General features: G+C 38.8%; 1 protein-coding gene across 1 annotated transcript in view; it reads right to left on the reverse strand.

Moving 5' to 3' along the window:
* Positions 1 to 10260: 10260 nt before the first annotated feature.
* Positions 10261 to 21831, reverse strand: part of FDX1 (ferredoxin 1) — a 34907-nt gene continuing 23336 nt past the window's right edge. The window contains exons 3-4 of the mRNA XM_081238627.1: positions 15619 to 15748; positions 10261 to 11079 (exon numbers count right to left, since the gene is read on the reverse strand). Coding sequence (XP_081094753.1) covers positions 10953 to 11079; positions 15619 to 15748 — 257 coding nt within the window. The 3' untranslated portion in view covers positions 10261 to 10952. The remainder of the gene's footprint in view (positions 11080 to 15618; positions 15749 to 21831) is intronic.

Below are 21831 nucleotides of genomic sequence, written 5' to 3' on the forward strand. Positions count from 1 at the left end.
CAATAAAGCCGAGTCCATGCCAGCCTCCAGGGCCTGCTCCCTCTGGAAAGGCACCTGCACTCACAGACCTTTTCTTTGTTTGTTTGTTTGTTTTTTGCGGTACGCGGGCCTCTCACCGCTGTGGCCTCTCCTGTTGCGGAGCACAGGCTCCGGACGCGCAGGCTCAACGGCCATGGCCCACGGGACCAGCCGCTCCGCGGCATGTGGGATCTTCCCAGACCGGGGCACGAACCCGTGTCCCCTGAATCAGCAGGCGGACTCTCAACCACTGCGCCACCAGGAAAGCCCACTCACAGAGCTTTTAACCCGTCCTGGTCCTCCCTGGCCCCTGCCGCTCTCGGGTCCGTCCACCTCGCTGTCATGCTCTCCACCTCAGGGACCACCTCACTTAAAATTCAGCTCTTCACTCTCCCCACCTCAATGCTTTTATCTCTCCTCTGCTTTGCTGTTCCCCAAAGCACTTACTGCCATCTAAAATATCCTATATTTTCACTTATTTTCTATCCTACCCCTGCCCTGGAAAGTAAGCTGTGAGGACAGGAATTTGGTGTTTTTTTTTCGTTTGCTTGGTTTTTTTCCTTGCTGAATCCCCAGCACCTAGTAGATGCTCAATAAATATCTGCTAAATGAATAAATGGATATTATCTTCCTTTCTCCTTCCCTTCCTTTCTCTTTCAAGGTCACACACCTTGTTAGATCAAAAGTCTCTGCCCTTCCAAAACATGAAAAAGACAAGAACAGAACTTAACCATAAGTAACTATGAAACACGTTTAAAGGGCTCCAAGACAAAGAACATGTCCAAACCAGGGACAAGCCATGTTACCAGGGCTTCTTTATTCATACTAAAACTCCTTGCTGAGTTTGGGATGTTTAGGACTTTACGGGTTTTTGGTTTTGTCTTTAGTGTTCACATGGCTTATCCCCCTAGCATGAAGGCACCCACTCCCTGCCTTCCAACACTTCAGAAAAAGCATCTATTGACTGATGAGTGTGTGTCAGGCACCATGTTCTGGGCACTATGATACACAGGATGGGGCTTAGTGGCAGACAAACACCAACAGCCGACCTCAGCACATTCTAATATGGCAAATACCCTGGGGGGGGCCAGAAAGGGGGAATTTAACCCCAGCTGGGAATCCAGAGAAGACTTCCCAGAGACATCTAGAAGAGGATCAAGAGGTAGCCAGAACAGGAAGGGGCAGGAGGGTGCTCCAGGGATCAGTCTAAATGCAGTAATGAAACTGCATGATGTATTCAGGGAACTACCAGGGAGTTTGTGCTACTAGAGCATAAGCTATGAGGCTCAGAGTCTCTTATATGCTATATGCAGGGGCACAGACTTCACCTGTGGAACATGAAACTATCCGATTTTCTTGCAGACTGATCATCCTAATGGAGGACAGTTTTTTTTTGGGGGGGGGGGTTGTGGGGTTTTTTTGTGGTATGCGGGCCTCTCACCGTTGTGGCCTCTCCCATTGCGGAGCACAGGCTCCAGACACGCAGGCTCAGCGGGCATGGCTCATAGGCCCAGCCGCTTCGTGGCATGTGGGATTTTCCCAGACCAGGGCACGAACCTGTGTCCCCTGCATCGGCAGGCGGACTCTCAACCACTGCGCCACCAGGGAAGCCCTGGAGGATAGTTTGAATCCAGGCTTGTGGAAGGTTTCTTAGGTCTATGAAAGCAAGACTTGGTGAGATCTTGGATGACACACCTAGCCCTTTCCATATGATGACAGGAGAGGATGCAGACCCTTCAGAAGCCCCTGTAGCCTGGAGGCCTTCTTAGAATCAGGCAGAATACCTAGAGAGGCTGGGTGATCCACTCCAGCCCATGGTCAGTCCGAAGGCTCACCCCAGGTCTGGCAAGCCTCCTAACACTGGAGATCCCTTAGCAAGCGAATCAACATTGAGGCTCCTCAAAAATCAGATTCACTGAAAGAGACCCATGTTGACATTTCAGAGCTTTTTGAGTATAATGTAAGTACTAATAGTTAGGACCCACTGACTCACTTCCCAGAGATTCTTAGACCAGAGGTTGCAAGGTGGCACCCCACTTTATCTGCTCATGGCTGTTTTATTTATCCCATATAATATTAAAAACAAAGGCTAAAACAACTTAAAATCCTTGCAAACATGTCACAGTCAGGAGATTTCACATGAAAATATGGGTCCCAGCTTCTCTTGGAGGAAAAAAATCTGAAAATACTGGCCTGCCTTCCGACTGGGCAACAACTGGCTGGAGTGAAATAGCAGCTGCCACCACCCTCCTGTCCTCCTCCTCCCTAGACAGGCCATGACCTCATGTGCCCTCATGTGTAGGGGAACCTACAGGTGACTTCTGAGACTTCAGAAACTGACCCTAAACATTCTTAAATGTCTCCACCTTAGTCAAAATCATAGCCCCTCATCTCCAGTCTGGGTTTATCAGGTGATCAAATTGAAAAATTCTTTCAAGACTAATGAGTCCTACCAATAAGCTCTCTCCAGCCAAGTACTCGGTGCTAGTATTGGGTTAGACATGGAAGTTACCTTAGTAAAGGAGAACATAATGGGCACTAACAAAGAAGAGGAAAGAGACAAGGTAGGGTCAGGTAGGAGTCAGGGAAGGCAGAGCACCCCAGAGAATCAGATCAGAGGGCTTTAAGGAGCTGATTTAAAGAAAAAAGGGGGGGGGGCTTCCCTGGTGGCACAGTGGTTGAGAGTCCGCCTGCCGATGCAAGGGACACGGGTTCGTGCCCCAGTCCGGGAAGATCCCACATGCCGCGGAGCGGCTGGGTGCGTGAGCCATGGCCGCTGAGCCTGCGCGTCCGGAGCCTGTGCTCCGCTACAGGAGAGGCCACAACAGTGAGAGGCCCGTGTACCGCAAAAAAAAAAAAAAAAAAAAAAAAAGACATGAAGTGGGGAGGGGCAGGACGGTCTGCAGAGAAGGAGCTAGTGTGGAATTAATATATTAGCTGGAAGTGGGAGTGGGACGGGGAGGGATTCCTCTCCTTCTCAAACCTCATGGTCAAATGTTTAAAAGAAAAGCATTAATAGCCATGTACTTCTAAGTTTTATTATGAATTAGAATTTAACATGCTTGGGAGTTTGGGATGAGGTGATAAGTACAAAGTATGTTAACTTGGGCAGGGGTGAGATTTTTCCAGTTCAAAATTAATGCCCCTACAAAAAATGAGAGCAATGGAATGTTTCACCCAGATGGTTTGGCTCTTTCATATCTACAAACATTTTGAAAACACGTAAAATATTTTTCAACTTTTCTGTGCAGTTGCATTAGTTGATGACTGCTGACTTTCTTATTTCCTGTTCAGTTTTTCCTTTGCTCTCTCCCCAAACAACTTTTAGTTTGGAAGGCTGTAGTCAGTCCACAAATTTGGACTTGTGGCATAAAAAACTTGTGTGGGGACTTCCCTGGTGGCGCAGTGGTTAAGAATCCGCCTGCCAGTGCAGGGGACACGGGTTCGAGCCCTGGTCCTGGAAGATCCCACATGCTGCGGAGCAACTAAGCCCGTGCGCCACAACTACTGAGCCCGCACCCCACAACTACCGAAGTCCACGTGCCTAGAGCCCGTGCTCCACAACAAGAGAAGCCACCCCAATGAGAAGCCCGCACACCGCAAAGAAGAGTAGCCCCCACTCGCCGCAACTAGAGAAAGCCCACGCGCAGAAACAAAGACCCAACGCAGCCAAAAATAAAATAAATTTTAAAAAATTAAAAATAAATAAAATAAATAATATATATATATATATTTAAAAAACCTGTGTGGGACTTCCCTGGTGGTCCAGTGATTAAGACTCTGTGCTCCCAAAGCAGGGGGCACAGCTTCGATCCCTATTTGGGGAACTAAGATCGCACATGCCGCAAGGTGCACCAAAAAAAAAAAAAAAGGGCTTCCCTGGTGGCGCAGTGGCTGAGAGTCCGCCTGCCGATGCAGGGGACGTGGGTTCGTGCCCCGGTCCGGGAAGATCCCACATGCCGCGGAGCGGCTGGGCCCGTGAGCCATGGCCGCTGGGCCTGCGCGTCCGGAGCCTGTGCTCCACAACGGGAGAGGACACAACAGTGAGAGGCCCGCGTACCGCAAAAAGAAAAAAAAGTTGTGTAATAATGGAGACACATGAGTGCCAACAGGTGGTTTCACAATCTAATGCGTTGTGATAAATTCTGTTATCCTGCTGCTCGGCATGAATTCTGAGCTTGAGGATGGATGTTTTGAGGTGTGAACATTAACCACATCAAGATGAGGCTCTCACCTACAGGGGATGGCGTTTCACTGGGGCTATGGAAGAGCTCCAACTGCGCATGATGACTACACAAAGGTAACCAGCCGGCTGGCTGAGAGCTGCTGCCAACTGTTAGACAAACGTTTTAGCCCCTGGTGGAGAAAGGAAAAGCCAGGGAAGTCAGCTTCCTACCGCCCTCTCTTCGTACTCTACTATAAAAGAAGCCTCCACACCCTAAAGGTGTGATCGCCAGGCAGGGCACCCCAGGACACATATTAGAAGCTGGTAGAGCTGGTTGCCAGGTCAAAGTATGTCCACTCCCCTGCTGGGTATATGAACACTTTATTTTCAGTTTTTTAAATTCTGGCAGCATCCTGAAAACAAATAATCATTTTGTCCTCCTGAAGAGTTCAACTGTCTGGCAAAAGTAATAGACTATAAAAACACTTGAGAGTTTGTCTCATCATCCTGATAAGAGCTATAACCCAAGACTTCAACCTCAAAAGCTGTTGGTGGTATAGAACCTTTTTGCTTTTCTGTTTGGTTTAGCGAACTCATTTAACATAATCACGTTTATTTAATCCAAAACTCTAACCCGAGATTTTCTCCTCTCAAGCCCCTCCTATTTTTACCCCAGAAACCTTTCAGGGCACAGGGGTGGGCAAAGGAAGTAGGTCCTTTCAGAGAAGCTTCATTCAATAAATTCAACCAATATTGGTTGACTACCTATTATGCATCAGATGCTCCCCTCAAGCCATTTGGAATGTAACAATGAATAAAAGAGACTGAATTAAAAAAAAAAAACCACCACAGGAACTATGGAGCCATGGTCTTGAAATCTGATCTTAAGTAGATCTCGTCACCTGAAATTATTGTATACATGAGAATCTGACTGGCAAGTTCACTTGGTTGCCAGGATCCAGCTCAAAACTGAGCAGTCTGCTCCCTATAACCAACAGAAGTACAAAAATTTCCCCAAAGTGTTTTAGCTTTTGTTTGAAGGATGGTTTACCTATCATGCAAGATCTATCCAATGATCATACTTTTAAAAATTAGATTGGGCTGTCAAGAAATATGTAAAAACTTTTTTGAGCTTGATTTAAAAACTATATATATATATATATATATATATATATATATACATATATATGAGCCTGCACATCCGGAGCCTGTGCTCCGCAACGGGAGAGGCCACAGTAGTGAGAGGCCCGCGTACCGCAAAAAAAAAAAAAAAAAAAAAAATTACTGAGTGTTTTTCAACATGTCTTCGACTTGCTTGGTTTGGTAAGATTCTGTGACTCCCTACCCCTTTTCCCCAGCCGTGAAGAATGCCCGTCAGGACCAACAGGAAACATAATGCCGATGAGAACTTGCTGAGCGCTATCAGAAGTACAGGATGCCAGACACTTCCAAGATGAAGAAGCACTGATTTGCAGGCGTGGTCCTAACAGTGTCACATGATTCAAAGGGATGGAGTCCGTGTACCACCTATAGGACTTCAGCACTCAGACGTCAAGAACCAGTGGCCTACAAGATGTAAGACCCGGCAGATGGACCTGCGTTCAGCTCATCAAAAACTGTTTCAGCCAAGATGTTTAAAAAGAAAAAGACAAAATTTCATTCTTTTTATGGCTGAGTAGTATTCCATTGTATATATACATCTTCCTTACCCATTCATCTGTTGATGGGCATTTAGGTTGCTTCCATACCTTGGCTATTATAAATAATGCTGCTATGAACACTTGGGTACATGTATCTTTTTGAATTAAGAGTTTTCATCTTTTCTGGTTATATGCCCAGGAGTGGGATTGCTGGATCATATGGTAGTTCTATTTTTACTTTTTTGAGAAACCTCCATACTGTTTTCCACAGTGGCTGCACCACCAACACTGTATAAGGGTTCCCTTTTCTCCACATCCTTGCTGACATTTGTTGTGTTCTTTTTGCTGATAGCCATTCTGACAGGTTTAAGTTGATATCTCATTGTGGTTTTGATTTGAATTTCCCTGATTAGCAATGTTGAGCATCTTTTCGTGTGTCTGTTGGCCATATGCAAGTCCTCTTTGGAAATATGGCTATTCGTGTCTTCTGCCCATTTTTTAATTGTTTTTTTTGATGTTGATGTGTAGAGGATGTTCATATGTTTTGGATATTAACCCCTTAGCAGTCATATCATTTGCAAATATTTTCTCCCATTCAGTAGGGTGTCTTTTCATTTTGTCGATGGTTTCCTTTGCTATGCAAAAGCTTTTAAGTTTAATTAGGTCCCATTTGTTTATTTTTGCTTTTATTTCTTTTGCTTTAGGAGACGGATCCAAAAAATTTTGCAATGATTTACGTCAAATTTTGCCATTTACAACAACAACATGGACGGACTTGGAGGATACCATGCTAAGTGAAGTAAGTCAGACAGACAAATACTGTACGGTATCACTTACATGTGAAATCCAAAAAATACAACAAACTAGTGAATATAACAAAAAAGAAACAAACTCACAGATACAGAGAACAAACTAGTGGTTACCAGTGGAGAGAGAGAAGTGGGGAGAGGCAAGATAAGCGTAGTGGATTAAGCGGTACAAACTATTATGTATAGGCTACAAGGATATATTGTACAACATAGGGAATATAGCCAGTATTTTATTATAACTATAAATGTACTATAAGCTTTAAAATTGTGAATCACTACATTGTACACCTGTAACTTACATTATATTGTACATGAACTATACTTCAATAAAAAAAAAAATTAAAAAGATGGCAAGTTGAACACCGTCCTTTTAAATATAGTGGAGACTACCTGACCTCTCAAGAAAACACTCGTATGTATCCAGACTCCTGTTAAGAGTTAAGATTCAGGCACAGTGTAAGTCCTATATTGAGCTCATGTAATCTCATCAATAGCAGGTGACTGCCAAAGAGCAAAATGCTAGAAGCATAAGACCAGGTTTTGATTAATTCAACTATGTATTATATACCTACTGTGGGCTAAATACCACAAAAGAAAATGCAGTTACAAAGTTGAACACAACCCAGTCCTTACTCTTAAAAAGCTTAACCTATCAGGACAAAAATGTAGGAAGTGCCACATGTAACAAATACTAAAAAGGACAGTCTGAGACAGAGGACTGGGAAAGATGAGGGAGCAGTGAAACCCACTGGAGTGAATCAAACTGAGTGTTAATGGCTTCAGAAATGACTAGCAAAGGAAGCCAGAAAGGCACAATGGCTCTGCTTAATTTTATAAATTATTACCAAATCAAGTCTAAAAATTAAATGACAAATAATACATCCAGATAATAAGATAAGCAAATGGGAGTCAAAAGGAAAGAGGAATAAGACATTGATTAGGTTATTACTAACAGTTTTTGGAGAGGTAATGCCTCTCACTGTAAAGATCTTTCCCACCAACTTCTCTCTTAAGTTGCTTCTGGTAGACTTAAATTATCTTCTAACTTCCTATTTCTGTTGTTATAGCCACATTTATTTCTGTCTGCAAGTGATCATGCCTTCCTCCTGCCAGCTGGTTTTCTAATTTTTCAGCTTCTAGAAACTTGTAAACAGAAGAAAATCTGATAAAAATAACTTGATATCATGTGATGTGTTGACATATTAAAGGAATCCTGTTGTTGCTTAACCAAGATCATAATTCTCTTCTTAAATGTTTCTCCAATAGGAAACAAAGTTTATGTGTAATGTTTGAACATCTCTGAATGGTTTACACCTAGAATAAAGTTTCACAGGCTATTTTTAGAAATGTAGTACAATTATTTGTCTTTTCATTTAGAGTGATACTATCCTATACATAAGAAAGCCATTTAAGAAATTCTGATCCCAAAATGTGGTTTACCACAAAATTTCAAGTAGTTTAAAAAAAGGAAAAGCAATTAAAAGAGTTGTAAAAAGGAAGAAAAAGAAAAGATGGGAAAACATACTGAATCTAAATTTCCCTTAGAAAACATTTTTCCAAGTGAAACGTAATTATTCTATTGCTGAATGACCATTATAAAAATCACATGGACCACCATATGATACTTAAATAGTTATTTAAAAAATAGGAAAGCAGTCATTTAAGACAAAAATTAGACAGTATTTTCACACTGAAAGTTAAGCAAAAGGTTTTGGAAATTTTTAGAATGGTTCACTTAAAAAGAAAAACAAATTCAGCGATTCTGAATTACTTATATCATTACAGGCTGGTTTGATCTGTGAAAACCAAATATAACGTTAAGTATTAGCACATAACCAACAATTATATGGAGTACTATACCAAAGAAAGATGCCTTTCTTGATGATAAAATGGCAGAGAAATGTAAACTAAAATTATACAGCATTGAAAGGAAACCCACCACTCTTCCCTCTGATGAAATCAACTGTCAAGAAGAAAACTGCAAGGAGTCAGAGAATAAAACAAATGAACGGTCATAACAAAGAAGACACAAGAATCTTCTGAAACACAATACGAGAGTAAAATCTAACCCCTCTTCAAAAGTTTAGAACACTGTTAGTAAAAGGCCCATTTTCACAGGCAATGATGTGCCAGTAAATTAATCTGAAAATAACAGTTACTGTGACGGCTTTAAAACATGTCTGCAAATTCTTTGACACCCCTCAATTCACATGATGGGTCAGACTTGATGCCTCACTTCTAATGAAAAAAACGGGCAGGAGTGATACTGTGTGACAGTCAGCTTCCGCCTAGCAATGCTTATATGCTCTCTTAGGGCACTGGCTCTCAGAAGCCAGCCACCATGTTGTGAGGAAGCCCAGGCCATGTGCAGGGGCCATACACGGGTGTTTCAGTCAACAGCCCCCGCTAGACCCCCAGCTGATATCAGCATCAACTTGCTGGTCACATGAGGGAATCATAAGCCTTCAGATGATTCCAGCACCTGCCCTTGAAGTCCTCTAGCTTAGGCCACAGACATCGTGAAGCAGAGATGAGCCACCCCTGCTCTGCACTCTCTGAATTCCTGACCCACAGAAACTGAGACAATAAAATTGCAGCAATAGATAACTGAATACCGTTACCTAGAACGCACACATATCAAACATGGATTTTTTTTCAAACTGAAAAAATAACTTTTATACAAAACAATTATAGGATATATGCTCCACTTAATAAGTTTAGTAGGTTTTATTTAAATAATACAATTAAACTTCATTAATAAGAAGCTCTCTTAATTTGAAATCTGAGACAACTAGACTAAAGTTTAGAGTCTTAAGCTGGATGTCATCATTGAAGTGCTCTGGAAAGGAGAATTTAGGGAATCTATGCAAGAATACGAGGAAAATATGGAAGCTAAGAGGTCAGATTGTTTTGAAGTACTCTAAAAGTGGAACACTCTCCACAAAGAAGGCACTCGATGGTTATCAAGTGTCAAATGAACATTAGAAGCCCTGAGTTCTTCCTTAATCACTTTATACATGTTAATTAGTTTAAAAGTATTCTATTTGGCAAATTGGTCAGTTTAGTTGAAGCAAATGATTTGTGCATACATATATTTTACCTTTTCCTAATAAAAGGTGAGCTCCCTGAGGGCATTCCTGATCGTGTTCATCTCTGTACCCCAATGGACATAACACAACGTTGTAGGTCCAACACCATACTTGACAAATATTTGTACAAATGCTCAAAGTGCACAGATGTACCTGAAGCTAACTCAACTTTATAATTCACTTTTAACTAGTTTTTTCTGCCCTTCCCCACCATTAGTCCAAACTAATGTTTTATTATACTTCCAAGAGCATACTTTGTACCCCTTTATTATCATTTACCAGTGTATTCACAGTAAAGATAAAGTACAAAGGTCTGCCATGCAGAGACAGTGATCTGAGGTGCTCGAGCCCACCCACCCACCCCCCGCCAGGACTGTGCCCATCGTGCTCAGTGCACACTGTGAGGCTCTGTCCTCGCCGAGGGGATGGCAGCCCACTCGCTTCCTTCTGCAGCTCAGGACAGAGAAAACCTAATCCATAAGATGTCCATTCTGTCACAGGCATTATTTTTAAAAGATTACAAAGACAGGCCATTCTGATTAGGATAAAAAAATAAAGACATGTAATTTTTAGTTTATTTCTCCAGTTCAGTCAGAACTGACACCAAACATCTTTGACAGCGCTCCATTACCTGTGCTCAGACGTACACTTTTCACTGAAGCAAAATTCTGAAATAATGATTTATAAGGTCATAACTATCTTTGAAATTAATCATCTGAGCAATTAAATACACATCCATACACATTCACATTTAACTACAGCTATAAATATGATACTCCTAATTTCTCCACTTTCGATCTCAACACATAACTTGTAATAACAAGATACAGTTCTAGTACTGACCTTCTAATTTGTTGTATGGACCCAGACAAACCATTTTACATCTCTGCCTCCACCACGTCTAACAGAGATAATGATACCTTTTTTTAACCTATTTTATAGGTAAGTAGGCATAAGATTTATGTGAAAACATTTTGCTAATGTTGCTAATCAAACACAGGTAAAATATATAAGGTTTTATTATATTAACTACTTTCTAATATTTGATTTGTTTTTATAATTTAATCAAAATAAAGATGGCATTCTTTCAGAACTACAAAATTCAGCAGTTACAAGGTGAATTAAAGAAATAAATCTAGTCATAATAAATGCATTCATCCATGTTCTCATTTAATTACATTAAGAAATAATAATTATAAAAATAGGTAAAATGTTGTGAAAATATTCCTATTTATTCTAGCTTAGAGGAGTTCATGCCCATATCAATGGACTCTCTGGCATCAGACACAGCATCAGGTACTCGAACAGTCATATTGTCCATAGCCTTTGTCAAACAGATTTGGCAGCCCAACCGCGATCTGTATAAAAAAGGGGGGAGGTATGATTTAGTATTAAGTATATATTATTCACAAAGCAATGCAGTTACCAGGACCTTTTCTTACCCAAAGCATAGGGATTTATTTACCTTTTAAATGTCCATTAAGTAGAAAAAGATTCATCCAACCCTTTCAACTAGAGGATAACAGAATGTAAATATGAAAAACAAAAAGTGTGATATGCCAAAGCTTCATTTTAATCTTTCTACTAATTGTTTCACTGGAACTACTGCTTTTTGGTGACAGGACTGACAAGCAATGAAATGATGAGAAGGCGCAGCAGTGGAGAAGAGAACTGAGGTTTTACCAATGCCAAGAGAATGACTAATCAATTCCCAGATAATTAAAAACATACAGTCTATGAAAGAAAGCTACACTTTTTAAAGCCTTTAAAACAAGAAATTTGTAATAAACACATAGACGTAAGTCATCAATTATCAGATGCATATTTTTCCCACAATTTTAACATCTCTGAAACCAAATGCATCTTAAAATCAATGCCATCTTATAATCACAGCTACACTGTGAGGTGGCAGTCACAGAGGTGTCCCTTCAATTGAGTTATGGGAAGTATGTTAATACTATGTGTTGAATTTCATTACCATTCAAAATAAGTCCAAAAAGATTACAAAACAAAAATTAACAATACAGAGACCCAGCATAAATTGATATTAGGAAAGTAAATATTTGTCATTGGAAGAATAACTGTAATTCCATTTTCTTTTATTTTTTTCAGTATTATGACCAATTTTATTTATATTTTCCTTTTAAAACAGTGATGGACAAATCTGTCTAAATAGCTCTAAATCTAAGTATAAATAGCTCTTTCAATATGCATAAAATGTTAAGTGATAAGATCATTTTTACACCACATTTTAATCAGCAGAGCTTTTTCCTTCTTAATGGCACATAAAAATAAATACTATATTAGTCTTATAATCAAACTGCCTTTAATTTGATGGAATGTGGTATGTAGGTCTTGGTTTTGTCAACACATTCGTCAAGCACCTGCTGAGCATCAAAAGGCACAGAACTAAATGTCAGTGGGTTTGCAAAAGAACAGCAACTCACTTCGATCCTTACTGAACACCTCTTACATGCTGGGTGCCAGGGATGCAGGGGTTAGAGCCAAACAGAGCAGTGGTCCAAAATCCAGCACTGAACATGACGTGTTCACCAGCAACTTTCTTAACCATGCCAAATATTAGTTTCCCAACCTCATCCTAAAGATGGATAATAAGTGGGTTCCTCACAGGACTGCCATGAGGATTAGTTGCTAATATCAGTACTAAGGCGTGAACTTTCAATCAAATAGAAGAGCTGAGACACATTTGCAGATAATTAACATGTGAGACTGTGACAAATGCCACAGAGAGAGAAAGCTGAAAGGGCTGAGGAGAAAGCACTGACTTCTTACAGGGGAGATGAAAATCCCCTTTTACCAATAATTCCTATTTGTTGAATAGAAACAGCCTTGACAATACTCAATTATGCATTAAGCTCTGTCTGCAAGAGAAAAAATAAGGCAAGCCAATTTAGACAAATTCATTAGGACTGTGGTGAGCCCTAGAGAGACTGTTGGTTACTCTTGGTGTCCATACAAAGATGAGTAGGGTAATGCTAGCCTTCAAGTAACTTTTAGTAAGGGGAACAGGAGAGAAAGAGCTACCAGTGATACAGGGCAGAATAAAGTAAGTGTAGTAACAGAAGAACAAGAACTGTGTGTGGGGGGGAACACAGGGAGGGGTGGCACCGAAGGCCCTCGCTGGTTCTATAACCCTAGAAGATAAGGCAGTGGCACTGTGGCTGTTCTCACTCCCCTACTTCCTCCTGGAAGGTCTCTGGCTCTAGGGTCTACCAGTGTAGAAAGTGTCTTACACCTCTACAGAAGGAGATGGACAGCAAGTCTTCCTTGATTTCACTATTAATCCTACAAAATCTCACACTTGTGCAAACCTTGAAGACATTTTCTCCATATACACCTGACAGTGGAAATATACTAGGTGTTATGTTAACTTTACTTCTAAAGTTTGGTTTTCAATGCAGAGAAGAAGCTTCAAATAGTAAAAAACCAAGGGTTTTGGGGTCTAACGTAACTGATTCAAACCAGGGCTCTGTCATTCTTTAGCTGTGTGGCCTTGAGCAAATCCACAAGAACTAAGCTTTGTTCTATATAATGGTGATAATACTGCCTAACTCTGAAGGTTAGAAGTAATCTTTGTTAAGTTTGTAGGCATTATAGTAAGTTTCTGGCATTTGAATTAATATTATTATAGTCAGAATGCCAACAACAACCATTTAATGAATGCTTTCTTCACCAGACACTGTTCAATGAGCTTCACATACATTTATTAGTTGACATGACACAAAAACCCTATGAGGTAGGTACTATTATTATCCTCATTTTACAAATATGGAAACTGAGGCCTCTATGTAGATTATCCATGGAAATTGGTAGCAGGGAGCAATGACAACCATCAAAAATAGATTCACAGATAATTCCTGAATCTCTCTACCAACCACTAATTCCAAAAACAGCTGGTGACACCTTTTGTGAATCAGGCAATGGAGACACAATGATGAAATAAGACATGGCCCCTGCTCTAACGGGGAAAAGGAGACATGTAACCAGTACAATAAGTGCCATATGAGCCCGTGTTATCAACAATCCATCACTAATCAAGGTTAAGTACACCCTAAAATAAACATTAAAATGATGCTGTTTTATCTTAAAAATTATAGACATTTACATAGCACTTAATTTTAAAAATAAACCTATGGGACTGCCCTGGTGGTCAAGTGGTTAAGACTCCACGCTCCCAATGCAGAGGGCCCGGGTTTGATCCCTGGTCAGGGAACTAGATCCCACACGGATGCCACAACTAAGAATTTGCAAGCCACAACTAAAGATCCCACATGCTGCAACTAAAGATCCCACATGCTGCAATGAAGATCCCGCACATGGCAATGAAGATCCCACGTGCCTCAACTAAGACCTGGTGCAGCCAAATAAGTAAGTAAGTAAATAAATAAATAAATAAACCTAAGAACTAAAGACTGAGTTTCCTTGTTTCTTTGTTTGGAAGTATATGGTACCCTAGAAATAGAAGTTTACATGCAGTTTCTATCTTTGAACAAAATTATTTTCATTCCAAATATGTCAGTGTTTTCTAAATCCTACCTGTGAAAAGCATTATACTCTTTCCCCACAAAGCATTTCTACTAAAATTCTGTGTACTTAAGAATATCAGCTATAAAATGCCATAAAAGCTATTTCTTGCTTTCCATTATCTTGTTCTAAAACTTCTGAATTTTATCATCAAAGTTCTTGGCTAGTTTACAATAGGTCTCTTGTATCTTCTCACACTCATGTATCTCTCCTAAATGTAGCTCTCCATTTCCTCTCATTTTATTTTCTTTTCATTCAGAATATTATCTGTTACATGCGCCTATAAATTTCACCTGAATAAAAGGGCAAGCAGTTAGCTATGATTTACCCCTCACATTGAAAGAAACAATTTTCAGAACCAGATTAACACAACATTGAGTGTATTCTGTGTGTTATCCTTTAGAAAAAAAAAGGACGTGTTGATAGAGAATGTGGCACCTGAAGATGTGAGGGGAGACAGGCATATGGCAGCCACAATAAATACCAATGACCTAAAAACTTTTTGAGAATTATTAGATAAGAGGGTTTATCTTAAGGATCTAATAAAATTGTGGTTACATGATACACATGAAATAAAGCTATGATTATTACTATTATTCCTTATTTTTTTTAAACTATTTTTCATTAGGGCCACCAAATTACAGTTAAACACCAAAGCCCATCTTAATTAAATAAACTCTTGTTATCTTGTCTCTTGAAACAGTAAATTAACTACCTATCTTCCCTAACTCAAACCAAAAGACTAGATAATTAAAAAAAAAAAAAGTATCACTTGATATCTCTTGCTACTATAAATCTTACCACTTTTAAGAGTAATTCTACTTATTAAAAACAAGAGTAAACTATGATTAATTTACTTTAATGTACAGTTAGAAACAGAAGTATTCATTTTAACATAATTACTATTATATATTAAGTTTTTTTAAAAATTGTATTCTCTCAAGTAGGTAAAATTTTCCATTATAATTTCTTTCAATTATCAAATCTGTCCATCAAGAATACCATAAAAAGCATTCAATTTAATCCCAACTCATTAAATTGTGATAAATATTAATTCCTGGAATAAAAATAGATGAAAGAAGACTTATTAGGATCTAGAACTTATGCTTCTAATACTTCCAATTAATTTTTTTTTTACTTTTGTTAAAAGTTTCATGAGGGTTAAACTGTAGAATACATAAGAGAAGTGTCACATATTTAATATTCAAAGTCTGTGACTGTTATCTATCTACATGGAAGAACCCTATTACATGCATGCATATTATATGTCTCTGGTCAGAGACAGACATGAACTAATAAAACTTTTATCCTCCTAGGTTATTATTACAATGGAAGTGGTCCAAAAATCTTACCTATCTGTTAGTCCATATGCCAGATCAAGCATGTCATTCTCCTCATCACTGATTGCTTCTAATTTCTCAAATATGTGCTGTTCAAAGATGAGGTGACAGGTGGAGCAAGCCAAGGTTCCCTCACATGCACCTACAAAGCAACAAACATTGAATATGCTCCCCTCTACATTCAACACAACTCAAAATTGACTTGAATTAATTAAATAATTTCTAAATTTAAAAATCAGCATTAGCATACATCAGTGATAGGACTGTATTTCTGAATAATAATGAGAATTAGGGACAACCCCCCCATACCCAACACACACACACACACACACAGACACACACACACACACATACAGAGTTTGAAATCACTTTCAAATATTATTTTTAAGAGGTATGAACTAGATGCTGTGAGAGGAAACATAAAAATACAAATCCTAATACCAAAGAGCTTACAAGTTAATAAACTCAGATATGCATACATACAAAAATGTATGCATTTTAAACTTATATAGTATGATTTATATAACAGCTATGCAAGTTCCTTACCTTTTCCTGGAGAGCGCAACACAATTTATAAAGCCTCACAGTATATAAGAGGAACCAGAAAGTAACCAAACTGACATCTAAAGTTAAATATTTTTCCCTCTCAATCTCTCCTTATAATCAGGACAGAATCAAATAAGTCACTTTAAGAGTCACATTGGTTTGGGACTTCCCTGGTGGCACAGTGGTTAAGAATCCACCTGCCAATGCAGGGGACACGGGTTCGACCCCTGGTCCGGGAAGATCCCACATGCTGTGGAGCAACTAAGTCTGTGTGCCACAACTACTAAGCCTGAGCTCTAGAGCCCGCGAGCCACAACTACTGAGCCCATGTGCCACAACTACTGAAGCCCGTGCACCTAGAGCCAGTGCTCTGCAACAAGAAGCCACCGCAATGAGAAGCCCACACACTGCAATGAAGAGTAGCCCCAGCTCGATGCAACTAGAGAAAGCCCACGTGCAGCAACTAAGATGCAACGCAGCCAAAAATTAATTAATTAATTAATTTAAAAAGAGTTCTTCGTACATTAAAAAAAAAAGAGTCACACTGGTTTAAAATAAAGAGTGAAGAATATTTCTCCCGTTCCATGTTTTTAAAAGGCACTAATTTAACAGTTATTTATTGAGTGCATATTAATATGCCAGGGACTGTGAAAAGGGAACTAAAAAGTCATCTAGTCCAACTAAACTATGAATCTGCTCTGCAACATCCTTTTCCCAGGGGTTACCCAGCTTTTGCTTGAAAACTTCCTGACACAGAAATCCTCACTGCTGAAACCAGCCAATTTCACACTCGGCTTCTACTGAGCTAAAAGTCTGTCACTCTGTAACTTTCCACCTACTGCTCCAATTCTATCCCATGAAGTCAAATCCTTTTTTTCTCTCTGGCTCTACCGAGGTATAACTGACAAATAAAATTGTAAGATATTTAAAGCATACATCGTGATGATTTGATATACGTATACACTGTGAAAGGACTCCTCGCATTTAGTTAACACATCTGTAACCTCATATATTTACTATTTTTAGTGAGAACATGTAAGTTCTACTCTCTCAGCAATACAGCATTATCACTGCAGTCACCATGATTTACATTAGATCCTCAGTCCTTAATCATCTCAGAGCTGAAATTTTATACCCTTTTACCTATTCACCTCCCTATTTCCCAACCTCCCCTAAGCCCCTGGCAACCACTTTTCTATTCTCTGTTTCTATGAGTTTAGTTAGTGAATCCTTCTAAACAATAGCTGTTCATATATTTGAGAATGTTCTTTCTTCTCCAGGCTGAGCATACCCAGGCCCTCCAAGTTTTTCTTATGTAATGACATAGTTCTAAATCCCTTCCCTCAGTCTGGTTGGGCTTTTCTTAAAATACAGCATCCAGAAGAGGACCTGACAAAACAGAATCATCCAGAATCATGTTCTCATTAAATTCTACCTAAAAAAGTTATTCTGGTTTGTTTCTGAATAATATTTTTTAAAGCCACAATACAACTGTAAAGATTATAGAGTCCTAGGAGTAACTTCAGTTTGATTTAGATTCTTTTGGTCCATAAACACTATATAAAATATTAATAGAACTACTATCAATAATTAGTGAACTTCTTAATTTTCCTCGGAACGAATTTATCATTTTAACAAGAGTTGTTCTTTTATAAGTTAAACATTTGTTACTCATATTTTATTTTTTAAAACATCAAGAAAGAAGAGAGAGGCTTCCTTAAACATTTTTATTAAATCTCATTCAAAGCAGTAACAAGATAAAGCACAGAGACACCATATAGTGATGTACAGGGGTCATAAGCATGGACTGTGGAGCCAGATTCCCTGGCTTCAATCCCAGCTCCATATTTTGCTAATGGTATCACCTTGGGCCACTACACCCTCCTGCCTTAATTTCCTCAACAGTAACTGTACCAACCTCACATAATAGTTGCAAGAATTACATATGAGTGTGTACTTAACATATGTACTTGCAACCACAACTGACTGGTAGAGAATAAGAACTATTCAAGTGTTGGTAATTATTATGATTTGGAAGTTTTAAGAAAACTTAAGAGTCATTCAACTTTTTTAAACGTAAGAGTAAGAATTAAACCCAAGAAGTTAAATGAATCAACTATGAATTCCTGCCACTCAATAATCTAATTCACCTTATGTGAATATTAAATATATAAACATATATATACATATAATCAGTACATTTATGTAATACACAAATATATACCCACACCAATTGGTTATCTGAACAGGCACTTTCCTTTTCTATTTTTGTATAAATTTGAGGCATTTCACAGAAAAAGGTAAATGGATGTATTTTACTTAAAAAGAAGTAAGTTTCCTCTGCTTAAAAAAATACAGATAGGTAGGTAGGTAGGAAGAAAGAGAGGGAAGGAGGGAGGGAGGGAAGGAAGGAGGGAGGAAACCCCTGCAGTAAAAGGAGAACTGGTGTAGTACAACCCTGAGGCCATGTGGGCTCTAGATGAATCTGCCATACTGTCTGCTGTGTCCTGAGCAAGCCTCTCAAGGGCCTCGGTTTTCTTCTCATCTGTACCATGAGAGACTGAAGCAGATGATATCTAAGGGCCTGTTCTCTCTAACATTTTACGAATCCACAAAGGAGAATTACAGTTCTTAATGGATTTGTTCCCTAGTATTCAATAAATATATACTAACTTTGTTTTCTGTTTTTATCTCATCAATACCCAATCCAGACAAACTCAAAACTAAAATGGCAAATCGCTCTGAAGATGCTATGGGACAAAATTCAGGAAATCCAGCATCTTTTGTCTTAAAAAGTACGTAAAACCTCCTTATAAAATATACCAAGCAACTCTCCTAATTTAAAAAGCTTGTAACTTCCCTTCATATTTTTATTATTAAAAAAAGACAAATCCTGAGAACTGCAAGCCATGTGTAACAGAAGATGCAAGAAAAACAAAACTCACAGTCCAGGGTGGGATGTGGTGCTAGGGGCTATAGAGGCAGACAGGGGACCAAGCATGGAGGTCTCTCATGCTCTCCTAAGGAGCTTGAGCTGTCCTATAAGCGCACTCCCTGTTTCCTGACACGGTGGGTAAACTAGCATGCTCATAGTGGGTGGGTTGACACAGAGATGTTTCTGGCCAGGAGTTATGAGCACCTGTCACTTCACTGCCCCTCTCCTGGATCCAGACCCTGGAGGACAGTGGTTGCTGTTGAAGCAAAGGGAAGCTTCTAAAGGATTCTGAGTAGGAAAGTGACATGGTATGTTTATTTTGGATAGATCTTGTTGGTGCCTGTGTGTAAAGGATGGATTTGACATGAACAAGACAGAAGCAAAAGTCATGAGATTTCACCAAGGAGGAGGGGGAAAAAGAGGAAAAGAAAGATAAGAAACTGAGAGAGTCAAGGAGAGACCCGCCCCCTCCAAGAAAAGGAGTCAAAATACAAATGTGTCAAATGCCAGAGAGAGAACCAGAAAGTGTGACATGAGAAAAGCCCAGGGAAGAAGCGAGTGCATACAATATGGTCTCAATCATCTCGGAATGCAGAGTAAAGTTCACATGCTAATAAATCCCTCCAGAAAATTTAGGACATTCCTTTTTTTTGCCACCTGGTCAGTCAAAATGAAGAGTTACCATCCGTGTTCCAGCTCTTCACTTTCTTCCCTAGGAAACCTCAATTCTTTTAACCTTCTCTTAAAGGCTTTATTTTCATTCTCTAATAGTTTTCATTGCTCCTCTCAGGAACCTTGCCAATTATTTCCACATCTTGCTTAAGTTGCCAAGTTCAGAGCTGAAGAGAGTATTCTAGTAAGAATTTGACAAATGTTGAATATATACAGAAGATTAACTTTTGGTTCCTACACTCAAGTTCCCATTATACATTCTAGTCCCATATTTAGTCTTTAGATAAACGCACCATGCTCAGGATTCCTCCTTATTTTACAGTTCCTTTCAAACTTTTTCTATCACAAGTTGTCAACAGGTATGCTTTTCTTATTCTTTGTACTAGGAAGAAACTCAAATATAATAGAAACTTTAAAACTCAGAATGAAATCAATTCAGCATGCATAAGATGGCTACCACTGAACCAGAGACACATATGGTCATACAGTGGTACAAGTATCACTAGAGAAAAAAATCTGGAGCAAAGATTTACAAACCCTGTGGACAGTACTTATAAGAAGAAATAGTCAATCCTGCAAAACTCCAAAATAATAAGACAATCTGAGCAGTTTTTTGGAGGTTTTTTTTTTTTTTAGATTTAAACTATATGTTCTATAAAAAAGAAAAAAAAATTAGAGAACAGTGAAGACATGTCTCGGAGAAGGTATTAGGAGGAAAAAAGATTTTAAAAGTGAGCCTAAAACTGTGAGAAGAAAACTTTAAGAAAAAGTTACTCTGTTTTTGTTTGTTTTTTTTTCATCTCATGATTTCATGATGGGTATTTCTGCCAATTTATTTGTTTCCTGGTCTGCTAATTAGAGGGAGCTCCCCAATCAATAAGCATCTGACTTTTGCCTTTTTGGTATACAGGTCTATGAATCTTAACACATGTATAAGTTTGTGTACCCACTACCATAACCAGGATACAAAATAGGTTCATCATCCAAAAGAAACTCCCATGTTGCTGTGCCTTTGGAGTCACAGCCTACATTTCTATACAGTAACAACAAACCAAAAAGACAAATTAAGAAAAACAATTCCATTTACAATCGCATCAAAAAGAATAAAATACCTAGGGGTAAATGTACCTAAGGAGGTAAAAGACCTGTACTCAGAAAACTATAAGACACTGGTCAAAGAAATTAAAGACAACACAAACACATGGAAACATACACTGTGTTCATGGGTTCGAAGAATTAATATTGTTAAAATGACCATACTACCCAAGGCAATCTACAGACTCATTGCAAACCCTATCAAATTACCAGTGGCATTTTTCACAAAACTAGAACAAAAATTGTTTTAATTTGTATGGAAACACAAAAGATCCCAAAGAGCCAAAATAACTTGAGAAAGAAGAATAGAACTGGAAGTATCAATCTCCCTGACTCAGACTATATTACAAAGCTACAGTAACCAAAACAGTATGGTACTGGCATAAAAACAGACACATAGATTAATGGAACAGAATAGAGAGCCCAGAAACAAACCCACACACCTATGGTCAATTAATCTATGACAAAGAAGACAAGAATATACAATGGAGAAAAGACAGTCTCTTCAGTAAATGGTGCTGGGAAAACTGGATACTACATGTAAAAGAATGAAATTAGAACATTCTCTAACACCATATACAAAAATAAACTCAAAATGGATTAGAGACCTAACTGTAAGACCTGAAACCATAAAACTCCCAGAAGAAAACAGAACACTCTTTGACACCACAGCAATACTTTTTAAATCTGTCTCATAAAGCAAAGGAAATAAAAGCAAAAATAAACAAATGGGACCTAATTAAACTTAAAAGCTTTTGCATATAGCAAAGAAAACCACTGACAAAATGAAAAGACAATCTACTGAATGGGAGAAAATATCTTCAAATGATACAACCAATAAGGGATTAATCTCCAAAATATATAAACAGCTTATACAAATCAACATCAAAAAAACCAAACATCCCAATTTAAAAATGGGCAGAAGATCTGAAGAGTATAGCCACAATGTAATACAGTATGGAGGTTCCTCAACAAAT

This window comes from Mesoplodon bidens (genome assembly GCF_964165515.1).
Source record: "Mesoplodon bidens genome assembly, chromosome: 7".
NCBI classification, from domain to species: domain Eukaryota; kingdom Metazoa; phylum Chordata; class Mammalia; order Artiodactyla; family Ziphiidae; genus Mesoplodon; species Mesoplodon bidens.